This window comes from Gobius niger (assembly GCF_951799975.1).
Source record: "Gobius niger genome assembly, chromosome: 14".
Lineage (NCBI taxonomy): Eukaryota > Metazoa > Chordata > Actinopteri > Gobiiformes > Gobiidae > Gobius > Gobius niger.
The window spans coordinates 6,015,445-6,037,123 of record NC_136865.1 but is presented as its reverse complement, the minus strand read 5'-3'; the positions used below and the strand labels follow the sequence as shown (position 1 = coordinate 6,037,123).

At 43.2% G+C, this 21,679-nt stretch overlaps 1 protein-coding gene across 1 annotated transcript in view; it reads right to left on the bottom strand.

Moving 5' to 3' along the window:
- Positions 1-21,679, bottom strand: part of gabbr1b (gamma-aminobutyric acid (GABA) B receptor, 1b) — a 247,609-nt gene that overhangs the window by 51,780 nt on the left and 174,150 nt on the right. The window contains exon 13 of the mRNA XM_079571221.1: positions 18,782-18,859. Within this exon, the coding sequence (XP_079427347.1) occupies positions 18,782-18,859 (78 nt within the window). The remainder of the gene's footprint in view (positions 1-18,781; positions 18,860-21,679) is intronic.

Genomic DNA, 21,679 nt, shown 5'->3' with positions numbered 1-21,679 from the left:
AAACCAATGGCCGCTGGCTGCTCTGCTTTATGCCCACAATACTAGAGGTATACTAATATAATACTAGAGCTGTAGTACCTCCATATCGCCGCTGGTCCCCCATTGAGAGCTAGATATTGCTCCTGTGATAACGCTGGGTTTGTTACAATTAAGGAAACCAGGCTGGTTTTCGTAGGAAGAATTTTAGAAATCTCATACTTAATGAGGGTCGGACTGTTAGCATTGGAGCAGCACGAGCAACACGTCACGCAAGGGCCGAGTCTACGGTGAAGATCCCGCCCTTATGTCCTTTTTAGGAACATGCTTCGTCAGAGCTGGGGAGGTGGAGTCTGTAAATCCGCCATGAATTCCCCCACGAGCGTGGTCATTATGGTAAACAGGGAGGAGTGAGCAGAAGCTGTCCATTTATATATACAGTCTATGTGTAAAACTCACACACAGGCTGAGTTCGAATGTCAAATACATTTTGACCGAACACTGACTTCATGATCATTAAGAAAACGGTCCTGGATTATTACAACTCTTTGCACGAGGCCGTATACAACTCTTCCCGTTCATAAAGTGATCTATTTCACTGCGTTCCCGCAGCCTTGGGATCGCTCTGCACAAACGCGCTGCCACTCACACAAATTGGAGCAGCTTAGTAATGAGATTTAGCTTCTATTACATTTGCATCACATTTACAAGTCAGGCTCTAAGTGTGTGGAAGATGCCAGCTCAGTGACGTCTTCGTAGCTCCGTCTTTGAGATCCAGGGAAAAAAATTAACCGTCTGGTGTCAGGCCATTGTAAAGTACTTTGTTTTGTGTTCAATTTGTTAGACACTGACATTTTTTGCTGTGGGCAATCAAAACAAGGCATTGGGAAGTGGACCGAATGAATTTCTGACAAATGAAAATACATGAAAACAAATACATCTTTGAGTTTGGCTCCGCTTTTAAGGTGAAATGTTGTGCAGAATGACCGAAAGGACAAGATCGCGAATACAAGCGGCCGAAATGAGTTTCCTTCGCAGGGTGGCTGGGCGCACCCTTCGAGATCAGGTGAGGAGCTCAGTTACCCGGGAGGAGCTCGGAGTAGAGTCGCTGCTCCTTCACGTCGAAAGGAGCCAGCTGAGGTGGCTCGGGCATCTGTTCCGGATGCCTCCTGGTCGCCGCGGGAGTTGTTCCAGGCATGTCCTATTGGGAGGAGGCCTCGTGGACACGCTGGTGGGACTATGTCTCCGAGCTGGCCTGGTGTCGCCTCGGGGTCCCCCCAGAACAGCTGGAGGAGGTGTGTGTGGATCAGGAAGTCTGGGCATCTCTGCTGAGACTGCTGCCCCGCGACCCGGCCCCGGATAAAGCAGAAGAAAATGGACAGATGGATAGAGGTTGTGCAGAGTGGTTTTATGGTAAAGTCAGTACGGAAAGTAACGGAAGTCATCGTTTCCCTAATTCATTTCAATTCTAATCATTTTGTGTATTATGTTATTGAGGCTGTCAACAAAGATCTTTCTTACGCTTTTTTGGTTAGAAAATGCAATATTGATCTGCAACAGCCGAGACAAAACTATCCAGTAGTTTCACTTCCTGATCCTCCATGCTATGAACAGCCGCCTGTGGTGATTCAAAGATCACTCAAAGATGTGCAAGTGAGTGGAAGTAAAGAGGCCTGGATTTGGAGCTCTTGGTAAAGACACTTACTTAATACAGCCGCTCAAACATGCGTAAATGTGACAGAAACTCCACTCCGGGTGTGGTTCCCGCGCGGCCAAGGCGATCAAAAAGCCACAAAGGAAGATCACTGGAGTCCTCATGAACCTCTTAAGGTCAGCTCTGTAGCTAACGCTCCTATTCCAGATCACAGGCGACGCGCTGCAGGGTCCAACGCGCCGAGACGGGCTGTTTGTTAGTCGATGAGCAGCAGGGAATATGTTAACAGGGTCCCCGAGGAACTTTGAAATCTGTTGCCATTGATGTGGATTGCAAAGATCTTTCCAGAGTGTGAGAATGGACGGACGATGGACAGATTTCCCACTCAAATGTGTTTTATTGGCTGAAAAACGGACATGTTACGCTGATGTGTCGTCGACGGTGTTCTCTCGACACAGTAAATCAACACGGGAGAACACAGAGGCGACACGTTGTACATTCATGGCGACTGCTTGTGCCATTGTTTTTGTTGGTTTAGGAGAGACATTTTCGCCTTGACGCTGTGTTTTGGTGACGACTTCAGAGGCTTTTTTCACAATGTTGTACGTGTGTAATAAATAATCACATAACGCCAGAAAAAACAGTGGCTGCGGCTGCCCTGGGGTTTACTGGCAGAGACGTGCCTGCCAACACTGTTTTGCCCCAAAAGCATACATTTTAAGATCTGCTGAGAAATCATCAAGGAAACTGAAAAGATAACCCCCCCTGGGCAAATGTCACAATGATTTATGATAAATGGCCATACACTTTTGCAGATCCCATAACCATGTGTGACGGCCATCTGCTCAGTGATGATTTAAATACCAAACTCCTCAAAGCTAAAGCACATCCACTTACTTACTGCGGTTAGGACCAGGTTTTCTCTATAATAAACACGGATGTCCTTAAACACCCCCTCTATCCATTATCCCAGCTTTAGACTTTATGATGCCTGCGCCTTACAATGTGTTTCCTAAACTAAATCAAACATATGTGCCTTAAAAACCTGCTCTAAGGCACGTCACTGTCAAGCTCCAGTTTTACAACTTAGAATAACTTCTGTGTGGAAAAGAGACTTTATCACCAAGGACTGTGTTGGTTTGCATCTGGATGCTCGTTTGGAGCGCCCTCTGCCGGCAGCGGTGGGAATAGTTTGTCTGAAACGGAAAATACAAGCGTCAACAGGGCAGCAGCAAGTCGAATGTAAGGCTTTTCAAGGCATTTTAACACATTGAGTGCTGCGCTGTTATGGGGATTTAGCTTTTGAGTGCCAACAATCCAGACCATTTTTCATGATGTTTGTAGCACCACTGCAGATTCTATGTTATAGCTATGGACACACAATGAGCTATGGCTCATTTGAAAGGTGAGACTCTAACCTCTCCGCAGGTGAAAACTGTTTAATTTTACGTGCCTCGGTTCCTGAGAAATCTAACCTAAACAGAGGCGAGTTTCGCTCAAAATCACTGATTTTTTCTCTAGAAACGGAAATAACGTGGGTTTTATGAAACACTCTCCTTTCTACTTAACTCCTCTCTCCTCTCTGGACAGACAACGTTATGGGAAGAGGCAAATTCCTAAATATTCATTTCAAGTAAATTTTCAAGGACAACATTGTTTTGAAACACACGTGTAATCAATTGCTTTCATCACGTGTGCATTTAAACAGCCTGGTTCTCGGATTTTAAGAATTTAGAAACTCAGAGTTCTGATCTGTCCATGGGAATCCACTCTGCTTTGTCAAACGCGCTCCAGAGAGCGAGAGAGTGTCGCAGTTCGCTACGCAACACCATGCCCCTCAGACAAAAAACCCCGCAATAATATCAATAATATATATAAAATGTCCAGATCGTGACTTTAAGTTTATGATCGTCATTTATTTCAGTTCTGTTCATCACAGAGCTGCCAAAATCACACATATGGTGTATTAGAGTTCGTCCATCCACCCATTTTCTTCCGCTTTATCCGGGGGCGGGTCGCGGGGGCAACAGTCTAGTTTCGTAATAAAAAAACATCCTGAAAAACGTGTTTTTCCGTTTTTGGCACTCAATGTGTTAAGGCGAGACACAAATCGGGGGAAAAAAGGTATTTTGGGATATCGATTTGAAACTTTTGCTATAAATTACTGAAAAACATCTGTTGCAACTTTTCAGACATTTTGTGCATACAAAAATTGCCAAAATGTTCTATATTTTCAGCAACAAAATGTGTTGATGTACATGTATCAGTTACAAAGAGGGGATTTAGGATCTTACTTAGTTTTTAAACAAGCCCCACATTTTTGTTGTTGTTGAGAAAACAGGTGTGAAACGTTTGTAATGTCTGCGTACACACAATTGCCGTCTCCAAGAAAGGAAATGAGCATGTTTGGATCACAGCATCATCTCGATGGCCTTTCGTGCTACACATGGATACCAAACACGGCGATATTTGTGAACGAACAAGCGGATTTGCTAGAAAACTCTACGGCGATACTCAACAAAACGTCATGAATTAAGCATCGTAAAGGGTCTGTTCTTTTTTACCCTGACATTCAAACTAACTCACAACAATGACCACCTGCCTTAATGCCGGAACAATGTTTGATTTTTACTCTATGCATATTTAATTTGTATCCAAACAGAGGAAACAGAAAAGCAAATTGGACACAACTGGAAAAATCTTCTTCAACTGACTAATAACAACTGATAACAATTGTAATATGAAGAAGACAAATAGCCCGCCCAGTCACTCAACTTTATAAGCCTGCGGACAATTTGTGCTAAGTTGTAGCAAAGTTAATTTCGATAAGAATCCGCTCCCTCATTATATATGGTCCGTGTGGCTATGTAAAGACAGGGAAAGGTCAGCGCCTGCGTCAGCACTAATGACTCCTCCATTGCATGTACGTTTTTACAGCGGCGTGGCATTTCAGGTGCTAAAAGTTTAAACCCTGTTCCAGCGACCTTCTCCCACCGGCCATTTTTCATAACGAGGACTGTAATGTCACGTCAATATGAATATCTTAAAGGTCCGATGCATTATTCACGCCGTTTAAGCAGATTTGGGACACTTCGGTATTCCTCATGGTGTAATGTGCACAGATGGAAAACGAGTAACGCATTTGCTGTGGCGCTGTTTCAATAAGCTTCTGCGATGTGAAAGGTCCAGTGTGGCATTCAGCGGAGTCGGATGTTCTAAAGTATACAATCTGAACTGATAGAAAACAAATCAATCTTAAAGACAAAGATTTTTTTTTAAGAGAACTGTTACTTCAAAACAATATGATTCAAAATTTCCTTTCCTTTTACGCAGACGCCACTCCTGCTCTTTGTGTCTGTTCAAACGCAGGACTGTCTGGAACGGTCCGGAACAGCCAATCAAATCTCCAAAAGTTTTACATCGATCCAATCACAGACCACATTGTCACTGACAAAGTTGTCGATGCTTCATGTTCTCTGAGAGGATTTTCTTCTTTCTATCACATTGATTGAAACAGCTGTTGTGCATTCATGTTTAAATTTCTCCTACGTTTCAAATCTGAACCGTGATGTGACGTGTAATGACCTCTTTAATATCCTTAAAGGGACTATACAGAGTTTAAAAATGTTAAAATTATGTATTTTCCTCCCCCTACATGTTCCAGCAGAATGAGCCCAGACCTGTTCACCACAATTGCCCCTGCACTGTCACTCAAAAAGGTGTTACTTCAGGTCAGAAGTGCCGTCATGCACGAGCTTAATATAGAACCTGCAGTTACGCGTAAGACCTGAGGTGGCAGTGGTGAGCATAAAAATGTGCAACTTCGTGGCCAAAATGACATTGATTTGAGTTACACTACTTTGAGTTACTTTTGACAAAATATAAACTGAAAATAGTATTAATGCCACTGAGCAAAAGAGCAGTCAGAGATTTCCTTTTTCCTTTTATTTGGGGGCATTTTTGTTCATACATTTAAATGCTCTTGTAACTTGAGTAACTTGAATTTGAATGACTAATATATTCCCATGTTTTGTTTCAGTAATATGTTACATTCCTTAGTTACTGAAAAAAGTAATATATTTTTGGTTACTTTTTGCACGTCTTTGTAAAGAGGAAAAGCTTGTATGGTCAGGCTAAGGAGAATGTGCAAACTCCACATCTCCAAAGGCGAGGTGAGGCGAGAGCGCTAACCACTGTGCCACCGCGCTGCCCTTGTGGATGGGTCAAACTAGTTGCACAGTTGTTGTATAATGACAAATAAACCACCTTAGCCAGTGCACAGTTAAAATAAGCCTCCAAACAACTCCTGCATGGGAGGTGTTTACAGTACCTCTGTAGTGAAGACAATGTGAGTGGAGAAATGATCTTCAAGGCGTATGGACTCACCCTGAAATCTCCCTGATACATCATTTAAAAGACTTGCGCAGTTGACTAAAAAATGGCTTCTAGAAAAACAAACTTGCACTCATGACCTGTAACGAAGCCATGAAGGAGCGACCGTTCACCCAGAAAAAGGACCGGTCGAAAATGTTCTAATGTTCCAATCTTGTTTAAATTAAATGTATGTTTTTAATGATGTCAAACGTATAAATCCATGGTCAAGTATTCATCTACATTTAAAACCAGTTTTTGTACTGCAACATCAACCTGCCCAGGGACTACAGGTGGAAATCAGCACTTTTGCTATTACTTGGTTCAATGCATCTTTCCTCTTGGAGCTTTTGTTTCACCCACAGGGGGCGCTAACCTCCTCAGTGACGATGTTGCTCCCATCTCTGTCACTTTCAGCATTCACTTAAAGCAGCACTAAGTAACTCTTGCCCCTAGAGGCCACAAGCGCAACTACAGGTGCCATAGCATGTTGCGATTTTTTAACGTATTATTTGTTCGTGACAGTAAATACTACGCTGACAGAAAAGACAAAGGGACAGAGGGATATTGTACATCCAATTACACAATGGAAATAATTTTTTTCACTCAAACTTGGCTGTAAATACTGTTTAAGTGGCGCTAGCCCGGAGTTAGCTTTGCCCGTTAGCCTGTTAGCTTCTTCTTCATGATTCTATTAGTGTGTATTGGTGGCTCCGGTCCGGTGTTAGTCAAGTTCCAAGTGTGGTTTTCTGGCCAGAGGGTTAGGGTGGCTTTGGAGCCCCTTTCCCTAACCTGTCCACTGAAAGGCATCATGACATAAGTTGTTCTAGCAATAATACCCACTTTATATATATATTTTTTTTAATGAAATGTGCCATTTGCTGCCCTTTTCAGTCAACATGCAGTAAAATCAAACATGAGCGAAAACCAATGTTCTCAAGAAGATGCTCTAGAATCTTAACTCCACACATACAGTAAAACAAAGATTGTTGACAATGTACACATGTTAGCACTTTTGCTATAACCTGGTACAATGCATCTTTCCTTTTGGTCAATGTTAAATTGTGCACTGTCCCTGTCAAAATAAAAAAACATACCATTACCATCATGTGTAGTGACTATTTTGAGCTGTATTTTAGAGCCTGAAGACCACATGCCACCATAGTGAGAATGAAACAAAACCTGCGCTCCAGGTAAGTTTTCAATGAGCTCAGCAGTATGTAAAAGGACACGCGTGTATGTACATACTGAATCCTGCATGTCTTACGAGTGGGAGGCCTGTACACTAAACCTATATGTGCTCTGTATGGGTTCTGCTAAGGCTTGCAAATGTGTTTTCTGCATTTACATACGTAGGCATTGGCAGAAGCTGACGGTAATTCGCGGCGGCTTAAGTCATCTCCATAAAAATAACGCGTCCCCGCACAATGTCCCTTCAATGTATGTAAAGCCACATGTGCACGGCAGAGCGGAGTCGTCCTCTGGGAAAACATTTCGCCGGCTCTCGCTCTTGCCCTTGATGCTAGAATCGGGACAGTGTGTTGCCATGGCGACCGGGCCTCGTAACAGTTACCATGGCGATGCGCGCAAAAAAAAAAAGAAAAAGAAAAGAGAGATGCATGGGCATTTCGGTGATGCAGGGTTGTCAGGGAGACAGAGGGGGACCAAGGAGACAGTGAGCAAAATAGTTTTCTAATCATCCAAACTTGCAGCAGGACTGATCCTTACCCTTTGAAATGTGGCAGAAAAACAGGCTGCAGCTACTGTAGATGGAGCAGCATCCTGGAACTTATGCCGGGTCCCTGCCCTCTGAAGATCTATCCACAATATGACAACATGAATAATCTTTTCTCATTCTCATTTCTCATTCATAAAATATTCCACATCAGTGTCAGAGGCACATGCAGGAAAACATCACAAACACATTAGTCCACTGGCAAGAGACAATAAGAGCCATGGTATATATTGCTATTATCCCTCTGTGTGACTTCTTTAATTAAAATATTCCGTCTTATTAAACGTGCTCAGCATTAGGCCTAATTTATGATTCTCTGAGTCTCAAAACGCACATTAATGTCAGCAAAAGCAGCTAGTAGATTAGCTTGTGCTGAAAGAAACATGGAAATATATGTGGGCTAATATTTTGCACAAAGAAGTATAGTTAACTTAAACGTACATTTTATGTAATAATATAAAAGGAATAGAGTAAAAGTAGCTATAATTTATTATGAACCAATAAAGTAATGAATGCTTTTCTGGGTTTTAAAACACACATTAACGTTAGCAATGGCAGCCGGTAGATTAGCTTGTGTTGAATGAATGCACGTAGGCTCTCACAATCTACACAAATTCAACGTAGGCTCAGGCTGCATCTACATTTGATCTAATAATATAAAAGGGACACAACAACGCTGTAGAAAAAGTAATGAATGCTTTTCTGGGTGTGAACAAGCACATTAACATTAGCAATAGAAGCTAGTAGATTAGCTGCTGAATGAAGCATGTCGATTTTACTCTCACAATGTACAAACGTACATTGTACAAACGTACATTGTAGGCGGCATACATTTATTTTATGGAAAAATATAAACGGTTCAGAATAAAAGATGTAGCAAGCAAATGCTACATGATCGCAGAAGCAATAAATCTCTTCCTTTGTCTTTTCAAATTTCACAAAGAAAAAAAAAAAAACGACCTGATTTCAAAGACAATCTCTGCCCATTCATTTCAATGGACGAGAGCTTCTGTTTCACCCACAGGGGGCGCTAACCTCCTCAGTGACGATGTTGCTCCCATCTCTGTCCAACACTTTCAGCATTCACTTAAAGCAGTACTAAGTAACTCTTGCCCCTAGAGGCCATAAGCGCAACTACAGGTGTCGTAGCATGTTGCGATTTTTTATCTTGTTAATTCTCCGTGAGAGTAAATACTACGCTGACAGAAAAGACAAAGGGGCAGAGGGATATTGTACATCCAATTAGACAATGGAAATAATTTTTTTCACTCAAACTTGGCTGTAAATACTGTTTAAGTGGCGCTAGCCCGGAGTTAGCTTTGCCCGTTAGCATGTTAGCTTCTTCTTCGTGATTCTATTAGTGTGTATTGGTGGCTCCGGTCCGGTGGCAGTCAAGTTCCAAGTGTGTTTTTCTGGCCAGAGGGTTAGAGTGGCTTTGGAGCCCCTTTCCCTAACCTGCCCACTGAAAGGCATCATGACATAAGTTGTTCTAGCAATAATACCCACTTTATACCGATTTTTTTTAAATGAAATGTGCCATTTGCTGCCCTCTTCAGTCAACATGCAGTAAAATCAAACATGAGCGAAAACCAATGTTCTCAAAAAGATGCTCTAGAATCTTACCTCCACACATAAAACAAAGATTGTTGATAAGACCAACAAATGAGAGAGACAAACAGTTCAAAAAGTTTTCAGACTTTTTTTTTTTACTCAAATCATTGAAACCCTTTGTTCCTGTTGATACAAATTCAACACTGAGAAAACACAAAATGGCCAATATCAAAGGTTAAAAAATGTACATGACTTCAACATAAGTCCATAGTCATGAGTAGAATGACCGATTGAACGAACGCTCGGAATATTGTCAAAAGTCCGGGTTCTGTGGCATGGGACCGAGGCACGTTATCCGTCTGAGGCTGACGAAACCCAGAGTCCGAGGGGCAGAGCACTTTCTCCTCCGCTTTCTCTAAATGTCCCTCGGAGTGGGCCGATCCCGGGTCGGGCTCTGAGGCACAAGAGCGTCAGTGAGACAAAAAGAAGAAGAAGAAGAAGAAGAAAAAAAACACTCGGTGGGGAGGCACTTAAGACGGCGCAAGTAACGGGGGCAAAAAGGCAGAAGGTCATGCGGCAGAAAGATCAGAGCTTCTCGGAAAAGAGGAATCAAGACTTGGGGAAAACGATCAGGAAAAAAAGGCCTGTTGTGTTTGTTGGAAAGAAAGAATGCACAGCTGCACAGGAGGAGAGGCTTTAGCATGGTGCGGCTCCTATTGCTGTGAACAAATGACTATTAGTCACTTGTCCCTTCTGCAATAGACTCCAGAACACTAAGGGTTTGTGTTTGCTACGACACACACTGCTCTTTGTTCTGCTGTGTGTGCTTGGTCAAGTCTGTTTGAAATTTTGACATCGATCAACAGGTTGCGTTCACTGTGTTTTGAAAAGAAATCCCCAAATAGAACATCCCAAAATACTTGGAAGTGATTGGATGCACAAACCTGCCACATTGGTCTCATGGTTTATGGCACTTTTGGACACATTCATTTGACCGTGGTTCATATGTGCTGAGAGTTTTTGTTCCACGTGGGTAGGTCCAGCTTTTGTTTATAATGATATTGTATGTGCTAAATCCCTACAGGCTTGGGTAATTTAAAACGTTTATTTTATTTGCTCAATCATAAAACGTTCACAAAGCCTCTTCAGGTTATTCCTTTAAAAGGTCCTATATCATGCAAAATTGACTTTTTGGAGCTTTTTAACCATGTTGTAATGCTGTTTTTTGGCTGAGCAGCTGCTCCGCCCTCTCCTGGAAAACCAATGAGTTGTGACACTGTTACGTTTTTTACATCATAGTGTCAAACAGGAAGAGACATAATGTAATGCCTTACAGCCTTTTTCATTATTTCTGTTGTAAGAAAGAAAAAAAAAAAAAAAAAAGAAAGGATGTGCCCAAGGTGTCCGCACTGCCTCTGCGGAGAAAACAAACACACCCACCGAGTGTCTGAACAGATGTCATGTTTGCAAGGAGCTCTTTCTAACCTACTCTGGACACGCCTGTTCTTTTTTCTTACCTAACGATAATGTCACGGAGAAAAAAAAGGACTTTATTTAACGTTCATAAAGAAGAGGCGCTCGCCAAACGTTGGAATTTCTTTCCGGGATTCGGCGACTATCAGCCAAAATAGTGTTTTTCTGTGAATGTCACGTTATGAATGTTTGGTGAACCTCCACCAGAATCAAAGTGGATTAACTTTTATAACCAACGCGAGTCCCATAATGTAAACCTGTGATGGAGCGGCCAGGACAGAGCGGTGAGTCAATCATTTATGAAGCTGTGTTGCAGATGTCAACTCCTTATAACTGAATTGTGAAGCAACTTCACTTATTGCTATGATATTTATATTTATTTTACTGCTAATTTTGCATTAGCTCGGAGAGGGGGCAGAGTTAACTGAATCGAAGCGTCATGTCTCCCGGGTTTGCAAAATACCCCCAGAAAATACTTCGATTTCTCACAAAAAATAGTGCCTTATAGTGGTTGAGGTACAATATATCATATAAATGCCTATACTTTACTTTTCGATGGCTACAATAGCATGAAACAGATCCTTTAAACCACCGCATGTTTAATCAATCAAATGTGGTAATTTCCTTTCTGGGAGACAGCAGCGGCAAAAAAGTCAGAGCTTCACTCGTGAATGCGCTGATGGGTCCTGTTTTCTAAAAAAAGAAAAAAAAAGAAAAGAGGTTTCTTTCCACTCTTGCAACAACATCTTCATTTTATCAGCTCCTACAGACTCAAATCTTCCATTCCCGGAATGGAAACAGTATTTTGAAAGTTTGTCAGAGTGATTTATTACCACTATCCCTTTTATATCAACAAAGTGAGACCATTAAATTAAATCTGGCCCTTCCCATTATTTACATTTGGTTGTTGATATCAGCAACTTTGTCATAGCCATTTGCTGTTCTTCATCTGCAGGGTCTCTTGTCGTACTTCAACACTAGGATCCCACACTCCTGGACGTCCCTCTGCCTGTCTGTGTGTGTGACCAGACTTAATCCTGTCGGGACTATTTTCGGACGGCACCTCGGGGAAGGACACTTGCCCTGCTGTCCCTGGCATCAAGGGCACAGCTCTGTCGACAAGTGACTGTCAGTGTGAAAACGCCGGCTTATTTCAAGGGCATACGGTCTCATCGTGCCGCCGACGGGGAGGGGGTCAGAGTAAAAACACCAGAGGTCCCCGGGGTCCTGCCAAAGCGGCGCGACCTTGAGGGTGGTCCGGTGACAGCAAACATGGCGGATGTTTGCAGACGGGGGGGCAGGGAGGGTGAAAGCGGCGAGGACTTGGACACTTCCTAGACGTGTAAAGTCAGGGGTTTGCAGACGGAAACGATCTGAGGGCAAGTTGTGGTCATGTCGCACAACAAGGGGCAACAGCGGTAAAGTGGTGCAAACTCCACACAGAAGGGCCCCGTCCAGGTGGGAATCGAACCCAGGACTTAACACTAACCGCTGCGCCACCGTGCCACAGTATTATAGACGCATTCCTGTGTGTATTTGATGTAGTTATTTACCTAGTCACACCGTGAATAAGACATACCAGACAGACTATGACGGGATCAGGACTAAAGCCCGGGTCTAGAGCGGTTACCCGACTCTAAAGGACTTTGAGCATCTGGACACTGCTCAACAGGACCAGGCTTTTTGGGACCAAGAGGGTTTAAGTGAGTAAATCGACCTCCTGGTCTTGCATTTTGATGTAAAGTTATAATATATATGTTTTTGTTTCGTTTTGTAAAGTTTCTCCTTCCCGGATCACCGCAACTAATCAGAGTCTAGTCAGTGTCCTCCCGCGTTGACCAATGAGACGAGCTTTTCCTGTGAACCAGCTCTGTTCTAATCAGGAGGGAGGGGGAGGAGCTTGATCGTTTACTTTGAAAATTCTGTTCCTGCTTTCCTCATTTTGCAAACTAAGAAGGGCTTTCTGGTTAATGAGGGGAGCAATTTGATTGTTTGCTTTACAATTTCACTCTATCTCTCCTCACTTTGTAAATTTACAGACTATCACTTTCATGGGATTGCACTCTGTGTAATGTCAAAGGGTTTGAAAAGACTCGATGGACTTTCCTATAGATAAACATTGCAGGGGTGGTATATAATATAATAGGGCTGTTTGTTCGGTTAAAAATTTAACCAACATACAGTAATTTGTTCAATTGAAGAAATACTGTCTCTGTCCTATTTTCATTTTGCCTGGTTAAGTCAACATTGCATCACAGTATCCCAAAATATTGTGCACTGAGTGGCAGCTCTGGGACTTATAGACGTAGGACTAAAAGCAAGTCTAACCATCCTAACAAACCAGAGCTCCACATTAACGGTTGTCCGCTTGCCTGGGGCAAGTAAACTTTTAGTCTGGGCAAGTGCCCTGTTCTCCCTGGTTGCCCGGTCGGGAAAGTGAAAAATACAGACAGCAGCAGCAGCCACGTGTCCCGACATTTATTAATCTGCTATTATTATCCGCCAAAGCACTTGCCAAGAGTTCATCCCTCCACAGAAGTCTGTTTTTCACTATTATGTTGGCCTTTAGCGGCAGCACCACCTGAGCGCCGCTGTCATCTACACACGAGCGCTGGTCAGGGAGCGCCGTGTGCACGAGGCGGAGTGAGGAGAGGACAGCTCGTGCAGAGGCAGAAAGTTCAGCAGTTCCTACCCGAGTTCACTCTGATTTCCTCATGATCAGAGAGTAGCGTGATGGTTTGTAGCAGAGAGCTAACGTGAAGCTAACAGCTAAAGCTGCTATCGGAGTTAGACCCGCCCTCCCCCTCAGCCACAGCAGCAGCTATTTATTTAGGCCTGTCTGTTTTAGCCAATGGGCAAGGAACGTGCTTCTTCTATGTGGTGCAAACTATGGTGGGGAGCTGACATTGCTGTAATACCGCCCCCTTGTGGCCAGGGGCGACTCCAAGAGACACTCCGGAGCACTGATTCTAATGGGACTTCCGACCTCCCAAGAACAGCTTAAAAGCCTGGCTCCAAAGAGTTTTTCTTTTTTTTTTTTTTATGCTAAGACCCATGTGACAACGCTGGGGGAAGGTGAAATATGAAGCACGCTGGTTTTTGTTTATCTATCAGAAATTTTGAAGCATTTTCAGTGCAGTGACTGGCTCCAGAGCCTGTCAATCAAGCTCTGGAGCTCTGTGGAGGCTCCGCCCGCCCCAGAAGCGCCGGGCTTACCGCCTTTTTGCCCTTTTAAGGAACAGGCTGGGTAGGAGGAGGAGACAGAGCGGCCATTAAGGTTCACACAGGACTCGGGACCTTTTCTATGAATGGGGCCGAATAGGTATTAATCTATCTCTAATTATTATATCTATGGTTTTAGCCAATATGCAGTTATATGGCTCAGTTATGGTTAATTAAAATATGTTATAATACATTCAGAAGTGTGCAGCACATTAAAAACACAGGCTCAGGACAAGTGATAAGATATAAAAATTCACAGTGCACTGGGGACAGAAATTATTTCAGAAAATTGGCAACTTTTTGTTTCTGTTTGTTTCTTCTCAGTGGATGTGTATTATTAATAAGATCTTGCTTGGCAGTAAAACTTTTAGGAGAATAAACAACAACTGGCTGTGACATTTCAGATTTGCAATTAAAGTGACAAACACTTGTCAAGAAAGATTAATAAAAATGTGAATAAACAAAATTACAAATGGAACAATGCTTGTATCGGGCAAGTAAATAATACCTGCCAAGCACCTCAAAATGCTTAATGTCAGCCCTGCCTTCCATTTTGGTCCTCTCTCACGTCAATCTTTGGCTTTTACTGTTTCCAAAAAGCCAACCTTTATTAATCAGGACAGCTCAGGATGAAAACGGATAAATAATGCTAAGTATGGTGTACATGGAGCAAAATGACAACAATCGTGTTCTGCAAAAAGCATCCCTAATGATGGTGAGACTTTACATCGTGCCAGATCCATTAGTGTCTCCTTATTGTTCTGGAGGACAATCGCTGAGCGTCCACGGTCTGCGGCTCCCAAACCGAGCCTCTGCGTCCGCCCTGACAGCTCGCTCCTCACACAATGGGGAAGTAGTCATTTGTTTGTTGTTGCGTTTAATTGATTTAGTCGTCAACATTCTGAAAACTCCCAATTACGGCCGCTCGAGTGAACAGAGCGCGCTAATTCTCTCGCCGAAAAAAGGGGATTGGGAAGATTTCGAACCACTGCACACGACTTCAAACGCAAATTGCAGCGCGACAACGGAGGAGCGGCGATATCGGAGTTTATGTGGCTTCCTTTTGAAACACAACACGGGCATTTTGGCTGCTTTGGAATAGGCTGGGTAACTTGGTAAATTGGTTGTGAAGAAGTTTATAGAAGTTCGCCTTTTTCACTCTTTTTCCCCCGTGTGTGGAGTGAATGAAACACAGAAAAACTCGCCTGTCTGAAGCTCTTTGGGAGACATTCATTCCATTCTTTTGTAATATCACTCAAGCTGCTCCTACAAATTATGTTTGCACTGCTAAAAACAAAGTCGAGGTATAATTCTTCAAAATAGCATTTTACAAACAGAATGATACAGCACCTAACATAATGTATGTGTCTAGAAAATATCCACAGGTTTGATGATCTGAAACCCAGTTATACAAAAGGCCAGCAGAGGGCGTCTTTCCTCTTTCACTGGGTACTGCAGAGTTGGTCATAAGATCTTAAAGTGCTAACACCTAGGGCTGCTCGATTATTGAAAAAATAATAATCATGATTATTTTTGACATTATTGAAATCACGATTAAAAACAGTCATAAAAGTACAAATGATTTCAAGTACGCCTCAATTAAGGAGAGGTCTCTGTTTCACACCTGCCCCCTGCTGGCCAGCCCTCACACCTGCGCAAGTAAACTGAGCAGCGCGGCCTGATGACATCATCATACAGCGCTGTTTGTTTTTATGTCAGGCAAAAGCACGAGCCATGGCACGTGAAATGAGAAGGGAAAATAATCCCAGTGCCATGAAATAATACAAGTCTGCTTTGCAAAAAAAAGAAATAAATAAAAAAAAAATGTAAAAAATGTAAAAAAAAAATAAATAAATAAAAAATTAGATGCTACTCTTGTACTCGTTTAGTGTGATAATTGAAATTGTAATTGAATTTCGATTCATTGCACAGCCCTACTAACACCACACTTTTTGTTTCCCCCTGTGATATCTTCAATAATGGCATAGAACTAAAGGTAGGCTGACGTTTACTTCACTTCTCTTTCCCGCAACTCGAAAACTTTTACACCGTGTTACGGACTCGAGTGTCATTTGAATCGGCACATCCTTGAACATCTGCCTTGACTCTTCAATCAATCGCTTGTTTCCGCTCCTGTTGTGTCGCGGCGATAGAAAACCCCATCACACGGCAGCACCGCGAACGCAGCGCAAACAAACACGCCAAGGTCGCCGCGTGTCCTTCACACGCCTGCTCCGCCGCGCTCGAGAAGCCCGGCGTTGGTGGGACTGGCAACGTTACAAAGGAAATGTTTTGAATTTGAAGCTGTATGACTCAAACTGAAAGTAAACCACAACAGCAACGTTTCAAATACCCTACTTAAGCGCTGAAGTCGAGAATTCGCTTTTTAACTGTCTCTGCAGCAACATCCCTGTAATCAAATAGGACACTTAAAACTATGAATTGTAATAATGACTCATTTGACCCTCACTGACCTTCAAGACTGTGGCAAAGCTTTGGATTTGTAAATCAGTACCTCTAGTTGCCAAGGTGCTGGAGCAAAAGACTCATCTCTCATTCACACAAATCTTTCCCACGTCATGCCGTTCACACAGTCAATGAGCTAGAAACTCATAAATCACTGTTTGCCATTGGCCCAAAGTCTACAAACCCATCTTTGAATCGCTGCTCAAACTAAACCACTCCAGCAAAACATGTCCAACAACATATCTTGTATCAGAGGATAAGCTGCTCTCCACTCCTGCGGTTTAACAATCCAATGCCTTATGTTGATTTTGCAAACCATCCCTTTTAAAACAATGATGCTGCCTCCGCCTTTTGAGACCTATTGTTTATTCATGTATTCTACTCAATTCAATACATTTCAATCCCCACAGTCCACAACGCAAACCGTCCTCAGGCACTTTTCAATTATACATTTATAGAAGCCAGCTCCAAAGGATGGCTTACCACACAGAGGGGGGAGAACAATCTCACGTCTCCGATTCCAAGGTCAAACTTGCCAATCCATTTACCCGTTCATTCAGACAGCTAGCAACTTAGCGCCGTTCTCATTAGCGGCCAGAGTTTAATTAGTAAATGGATTGGGAGCAGTGCTCCGCTCCAATAGTGCTCTGGCCATTAGCATGCTCATCAGGCTATGGCTAACTCCGTGACGTGCTAACATCCGAGCGGTTTGATGGATGGGTGCTGGGATGAGGGCGAGACACAGGGAAATGGAATGAGGGCTTTGCAGTCGTTGTTTGGGTTCAGTTAAGGGCTGGTTCAGTTAAAGTGGACAACCAGACATATTAGACTTTTTTTTCATGGTTAAGACCTATTTCAGACTGAGCCTAATTTATACTGAGATTTAGTATCACCATCCCCTGACACAGACCTGCTTTAGACAATGAGGAGTTACAGACCAGGTATATTATGTTAGACTGTGTCCAGAAATGGCTGCTTCCTGGTTTAAGCTAAGACCAGATGTAGGCTTAGTCTGGCACAGTCCTCGGTTAGACCTGTTGTCCTGGTTGATAGTAGTCTTTGTAGACAGATTTCACTAGGTCTTAGTCAGAGATTGTTTAGACGTGGCATTGTACAAGTTTTGAACTTGAGTTACTCTAGACAGTAACTTGACCTTTAACAGTCATATCAAAATGATTACTAAGTCAGCTGCATATCATATGAAGATACATTTGCTCCTTCGAGGCTGTTTTAGTCCTTGCATTTATTTCAAGTAGACTGGACTGTTTTCATGGTCCTGTTCACATGTTTTACATAACCAGCCATCAGACAAGATCCGGCAGGTCTGGCCCACTGCCAACTTCAATAATAAGTAAAGAACATTAGGCTTATTGCGAACGCTGCGCCGGCTACCGCTAAGGTCTCCCTAAAAACATAATTGTTACAGAGAATTCCTGTTATCTTTGCGGTGCGTATAGCCTTCACTATTCAGAACTTTGGTTGAATCAAGTCCAACAGCTGTGACAGTCTTTTTGTTTGCGCGTATTAAGTAGCCATGTGCTTCTGGTCTGCACTGAGAGCCAGGCCTTCAGAATAATACAATACAACTGGAAAGGCCTTTTAGACGCCAATACTGCTGAAGTTACACTGTCACAGCGAGAGCTAAATTACTGCAATAATCTGTTGCTGCTGTGGTGGTTTTTCAAAAGTATTTCAAATGCTGGAACATAATCAAACCTTCATGTCTAGGCCTATTTCTATTTGAGCAATGACGGATCTCCAAAGTATGAATATGTTAGTGGTGGGGTGTGGGCTCGCTAAATGACCTCTGCAAAATCTGGCACAGCAAAAAAAGCAACTGAAGAGCCCTGGTCTGCTGGTACTTCCCAGAGCACAGACTAAACATGGTCAATGCCTATGGAACGTATTAAAGGAGATCTCAATTGGTAAATTATAGGCTAATCTTTCTAATAAAGCTTATAATTAGACCATGCTAACGGAAGTAAATGTGATTACCATTTGTTGTATTCTTACTATATGTCTGAAGCACTTTGAGGCGTAACTGACTACGACTGGTGCTCTTCATTTAAAATAAACTAATGCAGACCTGGCATAGTCCCAATCTCGGTCTTTCGGTTCGACCGAGCGAAGCCCGAATTCGCGCTCACGTTAACGTTCGCATGTTGCGCCGGCCCGTTGCCAGCCGGCGCTCAGACCCTCCCGCGGTGATTGATGAGCGTCGGTACGTGGTGCGTAGGAGAGGAAGCAGAATGAGGGCTGAGGCGGCGAGGTCAGAGGAAGCGGGAGATTAGGGGTTCGGGGGAGCGCGGCGGACAGTGATGGATGCAGCTTACCGATCCACTTGTCGTTGCCGTACCAGGACAGATTGCCTTTGGTGCTGTCGTAGTATCCAATCTTCTTGTAGCTGCCGTCTGCGGGCACAAACACACACAGGCAGGTGAGTCACAGAGAAGCGCTTATGGATTTCTATCAACGCACGCGGCGGGCATGAGGGATTGGGCTTTTGGAGACGTGTCAAACTGTGCAACTTATGCCGCTCGAGACTTCTTTCGAGGCTAGTTTGATCGAAGTCTGGTGGTGTTGATGTGCCAGACTGGCGACTTAAAGAATGACTGAACTAAAAACAGCTCAAACGGTACACAAGGAAGGAGAAGAAATATTGTAATGCTTCTATAGTGCACAGTTTGAACACCTCCAGGAGCGTTACGACACAGAACAAGAGTCAAATGTCCCAACAATCCAGCCAGGCTGTACTTTCCATAAATCCTTCTGGGGAAAAAAAACGTAAAAATGTTTGCCACATGTGCGCATGCCTGTGTACATCTCTCTTCTGCCGTCTCCCAGAAAGGAAATGACAATATTTGCACTACCGAGACATCTCAGTCCCCTTGGATGCCAAACAGGTCAATATTGGTGAAGGGATTAGAGATTAGATCACTGCATGCTCTGCTCGTGCTGCTTAATAACAGTTGTTACTAAAGGTTATGTCTTTCCACAAGAGTAGTAAAGAAGGTTATGATCAGATTTCGTATTAATGAAACTAGAAAGGTGATGCGTGTATCTTATTTGAGATTAAAAAAATAAAATAAAAAAAACCCCGAACCCGACTCATGCATGATATCTCGGGCCGGGCTCGGGCTCGGGCCTAAAATCTAACCTCTAGAAGGGATAAGCGTGGGAAAAACGATGTGAGTTTGGTCTATTTACTCTGACAGGTCAAGGGAGAAATCTAGCCAAGAATCTCAACATTAAAGGTGGAGGATTTGGAGGATTTAACTGTTATAATGTTTCCTCAATACAAACATGCCTGTGAAAATAGAAAATGAGCGCTGCTTGGGGTCCCATAGGTGCAACAGGTTGTAGTAAACTCACGGGTGCTCTTCCAAGGAGCCGATAGTGCATGAGAACAGAGGAAAGACTGGCTGTGCGTGTCAAAAGCAGTCAAAGAGGTATGGAGGCACTCCGTAGTTGCAAAAATTAAAAATCCTTTATTATTGCAAGGACAAAAAGATTTAAAAAAAACACCAGCGCGTTTCGACAGTTATCGAAAAAACGCCCTGATGAAGACATAGCTGTCGAAACGCGTTGGCGTTTTTTAATCTTTTTGTCCATGCAAGAATGAAGGATTTTAAATTTTTGCAACTACGGAGTGCCTCCATACCTCTTTGACTGCTTTTGACACGCACAGCCAGTCTTTCCTCTGTTCTCACAAACATGCCTGTGTTCCCGGTTATAAAACGCCCTGGACACAAAGCACGGCATCATCAATATATTGGCATTAGCTAAACATGGCGGCTTCGATCTTGTTTTTGGCTGCTGTACTTTTCTCTGGTGCTGGCTTAAGGTGTTCCAAGCAACGAGAGCTCATAAACTGTCTTACACACACATTGATTTTGATTATAAAATGTGAAATATCAATGCTGGGATGCCCAAAGGCAAGTCAGAAAGCTACCATTCTGGAAGCAAGTGATCTAATTTGGCTAGATATTTGATTTCTTTGTGCTTGAAACATTGCCGCTGACATTCACCCTTTTGATTTCATGGAGGCTGAGAACCAGAAAAGTGAAAATGCGACTTGTTTCTCTCCGGCTCGGAGGACCAGACAGCTCCTCGTGACGCCTTCAACGCTCATCGCCAAGTAAGTCAACAAACTGAAGGACCGTACGACCTTGTGTATGAAAACAGACCCTTTGAACATAACGGCATTCTCTGTACGAGTGCTCGGTAAAATGCCTCCGCCGCATTCGGAGCGGATTGTAGTGTGTTTAGACATAAAGTTAATAGCCTGCAGTAAGTAGTGACATTTCGGCGCAGCTGTTTCCCGTGACTCCATTAGCGTTAAGCGAGCATTAGAACTGTAATAATGACAGGAGCACTTCACTCACAACACAGATGGAATATCCTTTATTGACTTTCATCCAGGATTTTTCTTTTTTAAACTACAGACACCTTGGTGTGTGGTACAAGAACCTTCTTGTCTCCGTGTCACATCAGTGCTCCAGATTTATCCGTGGCCAGCTTTTAAGCCCGAAGAAAACTCCAGAGCGGAGAGGTTTTAGGCAATACGTGAGTGGATTAGCGCGGTCTCCCTTGTTTGAACGTGGGCTTTCTTTTGTGAGTTTGGCCCCTGCGATCTTTCTGTCACTGCATGTGCTAAGTCCACGCCTTTAGTGCGGGACTCCCAGTCCTTTCAAAATCTTTTCAAGGCCGACACTGCAACACTTTGGATCACACTGTTTCCTGTCTAGGATTTGGATGTGGACCGAACCTATATATTCAATAACACATTGAGTGCCGCGCTGTTTTTGGGATTTAGCTGTAGAGTGCCAACAATCCAGACCCTTTTTCATGATTTTTGAGCACCACAGTGTATTCTATGGTATAGCTATGGACACAAGCTGTGGCTCAGATTTATTCTACGTGCCTCGGTTCCTGACAAATCTAAGCTAAACAGAGGCTAGTTTTGATCAAAATCACAGATTTTTTCTGTGGTTTTATGCAACACTCTCCTTTATGATCAACTCCTCTCTCCTCCGCTCTCCTCTCTTGTCCGACAATAACGTTATGGGAAGAGGCAAATGCCTCAATATCTCTGTTTCAAGTCAATTTTCAAAGACAACATTGTTGACACGTTTTGAAACACCGCGTGTTGCTGCAGATCGATCACTTTTTATGGCGTGTGCATTTAAACAGCCTGGTTCTCGGATTGAAGACTTTAACAGGATGTTTCT